This window comes from Capsicum annuum, chromosome 11 (assembly GCF_002878395.1).
Source record: "Capsicum annuum cultivar UCD-10X-F1 chromosome 11, UCD10Xv1.1, whole genome shotgun sequence".
NCBI lineage: Eukaryota > Viridiplantae > Streptophyta > Magnoliopsida > Solanales > Solanaceae > Capsicum > Capsicum annuum.
The window spans coordinates 17,740,111-17,751,547 of NC_061121.1; the positions used below are offsets into that span (position 1 = coordinate 17,740,111).

Sequence of the window (11,437 nt, forward strand, 5' to 3'; positions counted from 1 at the left end):
AAAAAAAGAATTTATGAAGTGCGTCTCTATATATTTATTGAGATTGAAGCTTATTCTGTTAAGAATTTAAGATAAACGAAAATCCTACTCACATTTAAATTACTAAATATTAGGAAAGGACTTTATTATAAGTAAAATTTTGCTCAGATACTAAATATTAGGAAAGAAAATTATTATAAATAAAAAACTTAATGATATTTAAATTAATAAATATTAGGAGTTACTCTCTGGATCAAATAAGAAAAGATTTGACGATTACAATTTAATTGACTATTGAATCTTCAGTATATAAAAATGATTAAATAATTATTTGCGACATAAATTTTTCAAATGGTGAAAAAATCGATTAGCATCTCGTGTTAGAGCTTCGTTATATTTAAAATAATTTAGAAGATTACATGTTATTGTAATTAAATCAGCTTAACCTGATAGTGTTTACATTAAATTATATAAATTTACTATAGTTAAGTAATTTTATAAGGTAAGAAATGATCAAAATCTATGTACAGTACATTTCATATGTTTACTGATTTGGTATAAATAGAGATAATTTTGACCAATTCATCAGTGTGAACATAATGTGTATTGATGATAGATATAATGAACAATTAATTCATGAGGGGAGTGCCAGTCTGAAATTAAAGCGCCAGTGGCCAAAATTCAATTAATCCAGCCTTAAAAATACATATTAAAATATGATATATTTAGAGGTGATAAAATCAGATCATGATAATATAATTTATTTAAATTTAAGTGAATTATTGATTCATTCATTTATTAGCTTAGTTCATTTCGATTAAATTTATTTCACCTCATAATCAACAATTGAGATGATGTATAGTTCAACTCGGTAATAGTTCAATTGGTTGACGATATGAATATTTATCATTTTCGTCAGGCTTTAATTTTTCATGTTGTAGCTTTCATATGAACCGTTTTATTTTATTACCTTATATAATGAGTTTAATACGCAAATTTATCAGTGATTGATATAATCATTTTATCATATTATTCTATTAATTGATGTTTATTAATAGATATTAAAAAATTATTTAAAGAATAAGTAATTAATGTTAAGGTAAAACATGAGCATAAAATTATCTTATCTTGATTTGTCAAAAATAACAAGTAAAAATAAAACTCAAATTAGGAAAATAGTGACAAGTAAATCCGAACAATACTTCTTCCGTCGAACAATACTTGTCCACTATTGATTTGACAATATATTAAAAAATAATAAGATAGTTTTACTATATTTTTCCTATAAATAAATAACCCAAAATCACTTTATCAAAAAAAGTAAAAATATAATCCACATGCTTTAGAATATCCCAAAAATCAATAATTGGATCTTCTCAAATTGTCAACATCAGAAAGATTAATATAAGTGGGCAAATCCAAATCAGAATACAATATCAAGCTCCTCAATTTCACACATTAAAAGTTAATCTGTTCACATCTTTATATTTTTCCTATAAATAAATAACCCAAAATCACTTTATCAATCAAGTATCAATCCACAATCATTTTGATTTCCACAAAGAAAAAAGTTTCAATTTTATAAGAAAAAAAATGGCTTCAAATTCAGCCACTTCACTGTTCTTGATTTTTTTCATTATTACACAGTGTTTATCAGTCCTCAATGCTGCTAAAGATTTTGACTTTTTCTACTTTGTTCAACAGGTACACATCCAATTTGTTTAGTTGATTATTTTTTTCTTTTTTTAGTTTATCAACACTTTCCAAAGTTAAGCGTGGTTAAGCGACGTACTGCGACGGGTGACTCCTGAGAAGTCCTCGTGTTGCAACGCTCCAAATTTCTCAGACCCCACTCTGTGAGATTACATCGAGTATGTTGTGTATCTCATTAAGTGTGGTCTAGGGAGGATATGAAATACGAAGAATTTATCCTATCTTTTGTAGGGTAGGGTAGAGAGACGGTTTTCGATAGAAATTGTTTTTAATAGATATATGTTTTTTTTTCTTTTATGCAGTGGCCAGGATCATACTGTGACACTAAACAGAGTTGTTGCTACCCTACAACTGGAAAACCAGCAGCAGATTTTGGAATCCATGGACTTTGGCCTAATTACAATGATGGCAGTTACCCATCAAACTGTGATACAAACAATCCTTATGATCAATCTCAGGTACACAATATATATTCTAAAGAAACTTATTATTCTATTTGCCGTCTCCATAGGCGAATCCAAGATTTAAGTTTGTGGTCAATCATTAGGTTTTTAGTGACGCATTCAGAATTTGAATTTTCACTATTTATGTATTATTTGTGTTTAAATACTAGGTTCAACAGAACTCAGAAAAATTCAGGGACGGATCTTAAAAGGGGTTCAACTGAATCACTTTCGCTAGAAAATCATAGTTACAAAGTATGGCAAAAAATGATTTCTTTAAAGTTATATATGAAGTGTTGAACCCCATTGGCATAAGAAAAGACACCAGTGGTTCAATTGAGTCCCTTTCGCCAGAAAATTAGACTGCACAAACAGGACAAAAACGAATGTTCTTCATTATATATGAATGAGTAAAGCATCTAGTACCCTAAACTATCACCAACCTTTTTGAACTAAATTTTAGCATATTTTAGTCATCCTTTTTAGCTGATGTGACACCTTTTGTCAACGTTTTAAGCTGACGTGGCACCTTTGACATGTAATAAAGGTGTCACGTCAACACAAAAGGGTGACAAAAATACGTTAAAATTGAGTTCGGGGATAGTAGGACCTTTGTAAAGTTGGAATGTGTCGTAGCAACTTTGGTTATAGTTCGGGGTACTGGATGCTTATATCTATATGAATTGTTGAATTCTCTTTTACAAGAAAAGACTCTAGTGTTGTGATAAACGAGGTTCAAAATTTTGCTTTAAATCACAGGTTCAACTCGTAAGTGCAACAATACAACATTTTTTGGATCCCCTTGTATGAATTTCTGACTTTACGTTATAGTTAAGTTAAAGAACTCACGCAAGTTGTTGAATTTCACTATGCAGATATCTGACCTAATAAGCAGAATGGAACAAACTTGGCCAACACTAGCATGCCCAAGTGGTAGTGGCTCAACATTTTGGTCACATGAATGGGAAAAACATGGCACTTGTGCTGAATCTGTTTTCACAAACCAACATGCCTACTTCAAAAAGGCACTTGATCTCAAGAATCAAATTGATCTTTTGTCAATTCTTGAGGGTGCTGGAATTCACCCCGATGGCGGTTCCTATGACTTGGTCGACATTAGAAATGCAGTTAAAAGCGCGATTGGATACACTCCTTGGATCCAATGTAATGTAGATGAGTCCGGTAATAGCCAGTTATACCAGGTTTATTTCTGTATCGATGCCTCGGGTTCACTCATCGAGTGTCCTATTTTCCCTAGAGGGAAATGTGGCTCAAGCATTGAGTTCCCAACATTCTAAGTTAATTGTTCATTAGCCTCATTTCATATGGTTCAATTTGTTGTTTTTCGTTTGTACTATTTCTTGTTTACTACTGTTATACAAGTTTTAATCGTTGGAAAAATATATGTTTTCTTTGGAGCAATAACATATTATTGAATTTTAAATATCTGAAGTTTCAAATGGGACAACTCAATAGACAAAATGTCATAATCGAATTGATATGCACGGCTAAATTTTATTCATGCTCACTTAACTTTATATTTATTATTTAAAAGTCACTTTTCTTTCATTCATTTCATCCATGGTTACTTAACGTTATTCCGACCATCACAAAAGTCACTATGATCGAATTTTACAATAATTTCATCAGAAAAATAATGTGGCAACCTTAATTAATTCAAGTGAATATATAATATATTACTTATATTTTAATCCTTTTTATATGTGCCACAACTCAATTTTCCTTATGGATTATTTAATGAAAGAATATCAATTTCTTAATGGATCAGATTAGATTATCTAACGAAGGCTATTTTCATAAAAAATATTTGGTCGACATTTTTATGAAATAAAATTATACATTTTTTTTGTTGTTGCAAATATTATGTACATAATCAGAATCAGATACAAATAAAATTATACTTATATATTCTTAAAATCTTCTAAAATTGAGATATGTGTTGGTAAATTATTTTTTTCCTCTAATATTATGACATATAGTTGATAAAATTATTTTTCTCCCTCTAAAATTGTGATATATTGATAAAATTATTTTTTTATACATTTTATTTCTTGTCACTTGAGCCTTTACATTCGCTATATCATAATAATATGATAAACTACTCTATTTATTGAGTTTGTATTTGTATTATTAATTGTTTGACTAATAAATTAATTCTCTTAAAAGTTTTTATTATAATATTCAATTTTTGATAAATTACATATTGTTTAATTAATTTAATTGATAAATATAAAAATTAGATATCCTATAATTTCTTTATCTATTAAAGCAATTATATTTTATAACTTTTATTAACAAAACTGTACGTTAATATAACATTATTTGTACAAATTTTGACAATACTTATTCAACGACACAATTAAAAAGATTTTATTTTAAAACTATCTTTAGCATGTTGATTTATCTTCAAAGAATTAAAATAATTTTTTTTAAAAAATAATATCATACATGTATTTCTATTTTTTGTGTTTTGAATAATTTATCTTATTTATCACTCTTTTTCGATGCACCTTTTTGGCAGATGAATGCAATATTCTGAAACATTTCATAAAATATAAATCAATTTTTTTTTATGAAAATAGTCTTCATTAGGTAATCTAATCTATTAAGAAATTGATGTTCTTTCATTAAATAGTTCATAAGAAAAAATGGGTTGTGCACATATGAAAAAGGTCATGATATGAGTAATATATTATATATTCACTTAAATTAAAATTAAGAACTAATTAAGGTTGCCACATCATTTTTCCGATAGAATTATTGTAAAATACGGTCATAGTGACTTTTGTGTGATGGTCGGAGTAAAGTTAAATGACCATGGATGAAATGAATGAAAGAAAAATGAATTTTGCGTAATAGATACAAAATTAAGTAACCATGGATGAAATGAATGAAAGAAAAGTGAATTTTGCGTAATAAATATAAAATTAAGTGAAAGTGAATTTTGCGTAATAAATATAAAATTAAGTGACCATAAATGAAATTTACCATTAACGAAATCAGGGGCGGAGATAGTAAAGTGATGAAAGAGATTCAATTGAATCCCTATGTCAAAAATACCTGTATCGTATATAAATATGACATACAATAATTCAATTCTAAGTTATTTTTGCCATTTTAATTGATAAGTGCTAACTTTTACCGTTACATTCAGACTACGTGTTGATTTCTTTTTGCACATGGGGTTTGTACCAAAATGCACGTTAATTCTATGTTTGCACGTAATTTGGATTTAAATTTTGTTTTCTAACTATTCTTTTTATCGAGGAGTGTCAAATATGATCCAACAATTAATAGATCGTTCAATTTATCTAAATTTAGTATATCTATAATTTATAGTTATCTCTCTATATACATTTATATCATATCTATATCTAGATCTATATTTATATCTATATCTATATCTATATCTATAATTTATATCTATATCTATAATCTATAATCTATATCTATAATATATGAAAAGTGTGAAGCCCATTAAAAAAGTGATTCGAACTTTTTACTCTTCGTTAAAGTACTTTACAGTAGACAAAATTGTCTTTTTATCTTTTTTCAATAATTAATTAACTATTTTTATCATATTTAGCATTAAAGAGTCTAAAATATATGGGAAGAGAAATTATATTGCAAGAGATATTAGGAGAATTAATAATTAAGGAATTCTAAGTTATATGGTAATTTGAAATCAATTAAAACATGCTTTATTTAGTCCTTCGATTTTTGAATTATTAGATTATTATTGAAAATAAATAAGAAAGAATAAGCGAAAGAGGAATTCAAGGACAAAGAGACAAGAGGAAGATTTTTTTTTTTTCATTATGGTATGAATTGCAATGAAAAGTTTTCCTTATATTTAATGAATAATGAAGTTTTATGTTTTTAATATCATTTTTCTAATATATAGCTGAAGATACAAATAGGTAAATGTTTTTTATTCAAGCATTACAATTTTTTTTTGTATAATCTCAATTACTACATATTTTTAGTGAAATTCTCCACTATATAATTTGTTCTTACTCATCTTATAATTTCATATTAATTATGTATTGGGTATTGGCGATTGGAAAGAAAATATTCTTTCTTTCATTTAAGATAATCATATTTGATAGGAAATATTTTTTTAAAGAAAATAAAAGTGATAGTAAGTGGATACTTATTTCTTTTCTCAAAAATGCTATTTTAAAAATAAATATTTGGCCAAGCTTTGTAAGAAAGTAAATGATTGGGGAGTATAAAAAGTAATTTTTCATCAGCTAAAAATGTAGTTTCTCCTTAAAAACACTTATTTGAAAAGCATTTCTGAACAAAATACACTTAAAAATACTTTTTAAAAGTTTGATCAAACACTAATTGTTGTTTAAAAGTGTCAAATACAAATTGTTTCTCATCAAAAGTATATTTTTGAAAAACATTTTTCAAATAAACTGATTTTAAAAGCATGATCACAAAGTAAAAAGGATGGATACTTTCTTCTATTTTTTTTTCTTTTTTCAGTTTGATATAAATAATAATTGATATTGTAATATTAATACACGATAGAGAACAACTTTATTCGCTTAACGATAGAACAAATTAGCTCAACACGTTTAGCCGATAAGGAAGGAACTTATGGGATACACATGATTTTATGGTACCTAATAAAATAAAATAAATTTTATTACGGAATATAATTATGTATCTCATGTTCCTTTTAATACACCTTTAATCCTAAAGATTTTACTTATTTTTTAAAATAATTTATACTTATTAATATCATAACATATAATCATAACAATTTATTTATTTTTATAAAAAATATTCACGATTAACGTTATACACACATGCAAAGCACGTACACTTAACTAGTAGATTAAAAAATGTGAAGTACCTTAGAAAAGTGATTTGAACTTTTTGACCTTCGTTAAAACAGTTCATAATAGACAAAATCGTCATTTACTATTTTTTTAAAATAATTAACATTACATTATTGTTTAAATACTTAGGAGACAGAAAAGGAAAAAAAGAAAAGAAAAGGAAGAATCTCACAACTAAACGGAATTAAATGTAAAATGTAATTTTTTATGGGTGGGCGTGGGGGCGGGGGGGAGGGGGAGTCCTACGCAACTTAATAGGGAAAAACGATGGAAAAGGAAACAAAATTAAGAGTCAAATTTAAAATTATTAAAAAAATAAATACGCATGCAGTTTTTAAGAAAAAAACTTTACTAATCAAATTTTTTTATATAAAAAGAAAATCTATGTATATAAAGGAAAAAATTATTTAATTCAGGTAAGAAACCTTAATACATTACACTTCAAAATAAATTAGAATTATACCTTATATAAAACCTCTAAATCATATAGAATTTTATATTATATAAAAAGAATGACTATGATTTAATTAAGTAGTATTTTAATCAAATTTTACTAGAAAAAATAGGTGTCACACTTCTACTTCTCTGTTTTGTTCTTATTTTATTTGAATTTGATGTGTGATTAATTAAAGCTTTCTTCTTGCATTCATCACTAGAGTTTTCTAGCCTTCTTATTATATGAATTCTCTTTTAAATTTTTAATTATGCACAATAATTTTAGTTGTGAATAAATGATAGGATCTAACATATCATCATTGTGTTTGTTAATAGCCTTTATTTGTTGTTGTTGTTTTCTGTACAAGCTTTAATGGTTATCGCACATAGAAAATATGATCAAACAGTATTTTTAGAGGTAATTTTAATTTCTTTTATTAATTTAAATAACTATATTTCTCTATTTGCAACTTGGAAACATATTTTTTCATTTAAAGTAGTAGTTCAAAATTGGGATATAGTATATAAGTAAAAGTTAGAGTCTTCTAGTGAAATCATTTATTTTTAAAGTTAGGTTTAGTATTGTCCTAATATCTCGGTCATCACACTGTTTTATCGTACTTAAATGTGGTAGATGAGTGTTTGAGCTTTGAATAATTTTTGTGTAAATATTAGGTCTAATCATATTATTTTGTTGTAATTTATATATATTAGTATCACTTGTTTTTGTTATTATTATTCGTTATGTGACGTTGAAAAATGAACTTTTATTTACGGGACTATTTTCAATCTTTAAAGTCAGTTATTGTTTCTCAATAAATTATTTTCTTTTATAGATTTTGTATCAATGGCTTGACATGAAACACACGTGTAAGACACGTACACTTGACTAGTTTTGTAATTAATGAACTCTTAGTCCGTCCAACATAATAGATTTTTAAAGTGGTTTCTATTTTAATTTAGAGGCAAATTCAAAATTTGAAGTATGTGGTGCACCAGTATTGTCAAAGGCGTGCATAAGCTAGCCTAGAAGCAAGACTCAAAATGTATTGAGCGCTCGCCTCGTTTAATGTGTACTTTAGGTTATAATTTCTAAGACATGCTTTTCCTTGTTAATGGGACTTTTCTGAAAAAACGAATACTAAACAATTGATATTTCATTTTATCAAAAAAAAAAAAAAAAGTAAATTTCTTTATTCATATATTTGTCATTTATGCTTATATTGTTAATCTTGGATTAGACATATATTTATATTATTTTTTTTCTTTATGATTTTTTTCATTACATTTCATGTTTTATTTGTATTTTGTGCTTAAACACAATGGACCTTGAAGTTTTTTTGCCCTTTTTACTTTTGATAATACTGTGATACATTAATATTATCTTAATATAGACGTTAGCAGAATTTTCAATGTCAATTAAGGGATATTATCATATTTGATTTGTCGCTAATGATATGAATATTACTGAAAAAACAAATATATTGAATAAATATGAATAGCTTTATTATTAATATGTTGACTTTAAACTTTTTTGTACAGTTAATTGTGGTAGGGTCAAGGTGTGTTCACCATACAAGGTGGTTGCGGATTTGAATCCCATTCCTAGCACAACAGTTTTTATATTATAATTTTAGTAAAATTCTTTAAAAAATGTTGTGAGACCCAAGGTTCGATCTTTGATTACGTACGCAAGCGAGAAGAGCTGACTTCGACCAGTGCACCAAGATGTACCTTTGTTATTTTATGGGTGCACTATTAACTATATCTCAATTTCTCAGGCATATATACATATATTCACAAAAAAAAAATTTCAACCACGTGCCGGGTCTGCCCCTGTTTTAATCCAATAGCACTCTATAACTTATTTTTAAGATTTATTTTAATTTGAGTTTACCACTTGATATTTACTCTGATTTTTTCTTGTACCATGTATCTTATAAGTTTGATGTAATATAGTTTTCTTGCATTAGATTAATACATTTGTCACATAGTAAAACCACACTTTAATTACATAGTAATATTTTTTCTATACTCCTCAAAAGTTTTAAATAAAAAATAATAACAAAGAATTATTTTAAACATAAAACTATATGAGTAAATCTAATTCTCAATCTATCTTAATTCACACAAATTCAATTCAATCCACTCATTTTACCCACTAATTTTATTGGTGGCAACTACAATCAGATGAGTCTCGAGCTAGCTATCAGAACAATGGTGCCGTTTACGTTGTTGTCATTATCGCTAAAGAGTCAATAACTAACTGATAAAATAAAATAAAATAACCAAAATAACGAGAAACCCAAAGTTGAGGACCTTTTTTCTTCTTTCTAACAAATTTCTCAAGTTAAAAATAAACACTTAAACAAAAATTTTTATGATGGATGAGGCTCAAATATGATTTGATGTGTGATAAATTACTTTTTAAATAGAAAAAGATATGTTGGTTCCACTTGTACCCCTCTCACCCCTTTCCTTTCTTCCCTCGTTTTTTACTCATCAACCTTTTTTCTCCATTTCTTTTCTTTTCTTTTTTAATTTAATTTTTTTAGCCTAAGTTTTTTGGATCAATTTTATTTGTGTGCACTTTAATTAGTTTTATGAAATATTGAGAAGAAATCATTTAATATTTATTTTTGTTAGAAAATGAATTTGATACCTTATGATACTCAATTCATTTTATTGAACCACTAGGTCAGACCCTTAGGTGCAATTATTTTTATGTTTTTCTACCTCACTATTTATTTTTTGTCTTTTTTTAAATCTAAAAATTTAAATAAAAAATATTGTCAAACACAACTCCAACTTTAATTTTTTAATCTTCCATGACCAAACGCTTACTTAATATCAATTATTTATTAATTATGTATACTAATTAAAAATATTTAATTAAAAATGACAATGAGATGAAATTAACGAAGAAGAGTATGAGTCTAGCTGGACAACAAGATTTCTTTCCTATGCAAGAAGAGTCCAGTTAATTAGGAGTGTTTGTTGGCTATACAATCTTTTTGGTCGCAAATTTTTGTGCCTCCTAAGCGGGTGAGTACTATGATCATATCAATATGTAGAAGGTTTTTATGGATTGGGAAAAGCTGAAGTAAGTAAGAAAGCTCTTATCCCTTGGGAGCAGCTTTGTATGCCAAATTCAGTGAAGAGGCTAAATTTACTGGATATTGAGATCTGGAACAAAGCAATGATAGCAAAATTATTGTGGTGTTTGAATCATGAAAAAGACAAACTATGAGTAAGGTGTGTGCACAGTTTGTTGGTGTAATATACCACAATAATTAAATTACAGATGAAAATATAAAAACAAATTAAGAAAATAAGATAATCTTCTTCTTGGTTGAGACGCGGATATCTCGTTTTCTGTAAGGAGATTCAAGCCTATTGCGGCATAATCTGCACCGATCTGACAATATATCTCATGATTTGTCCCCTCTAAGATATAACAACCCATCAACGATGTACAACTCAAATAACTCCAGATTAGTTGAAGAGTTCAAAATTCCAGCATAAGAACACCTTCCTTCAACATATATTTACTCTTTTGTATCGTGAATATAGTTACAGATTTAGAATATTTTCTTTGTCTCAAGTCTCTCAACTCTCTCTTTCACTACTACACACTATAATCTTTTTCACACTTATCATATTTCCTTATACATGAAATAACATGCAAGACCACCTCTACTTATAGGTGAAGCATTTAACCTTGTATTGAATAGAAAGAATGTGGTGTAGTAAAGTGAGTACATGAATGGTCTTTAGGTTACAAATGTCACAAGAGTTACAAGAGTAATGAGGTAGACTAATGGTAGAAGTTACAAGAACTAAATGTCATATTTTACCGTAAAATAATGAGTTAAATTAAGTATTAATGGTTATAACAGTTACACAAAATAAATACACGCTTTTGCTCTTAATAATATTCCACTAACATGCAGTGTGCATTCGAGAAGTGCAATCATCAACATCACGCGTTGT

General features: G+C 27.2%; 1 protein-coding gene across 1 annotated transcript; it reads left to right on the forward strand.

The window, feature by feature from the left end:
- The first annotated feature begins 1,344 nt into the window (after positions 1 to 1,344).
- LOC107848328 (extracellular ribonuclease LE) lies at positions 1,345 to 3,581 on the forward strand. The gene is made up of 3 exons (XM_016693066.2): positions 1,345 to 1,683; positions 1,995 to 2,150; positions 3,011 to 3,581. Exons 1-3 carry the CDS (start codon positions 1,573 to 1,575, stop codon positions 3,431 to 3,433), a joined length of 690 nt encoding a protein of 229 aa, XP_016548552.1. The 5' UTR covers positions 1,345 to 1,572; the 3' UTR covers positions 3,434 to 3,581.
- Positions 3,582 to 11,437: the final 7,856 nt, after the last annotated feature.

Excerpts from the sequence above, each read along its gene's own strand:
- LOC107848328 (XM_016693066.2), top strand. The coding sequence starts at position 1,573 with ATGGCTTCAAATTCAGCCACTTCACTGTTCTTGATTTTTTTCATTATT. Across the intron at positions 1,684-1,994 it reads TTTTCTACTTTGTTCAACAG|TGGCCAGGATCATACTGTGA; the intron begins GTACACATCCAA and ends TCTTTTATGCAG. Across the intron at positions 2,151-3,010 it reads ATCCTTATGATCAATCTCAG|ATATCTGACCTAATAAGCAG; the intron begins GTACACAATATA and ends TTCACTATGCAG.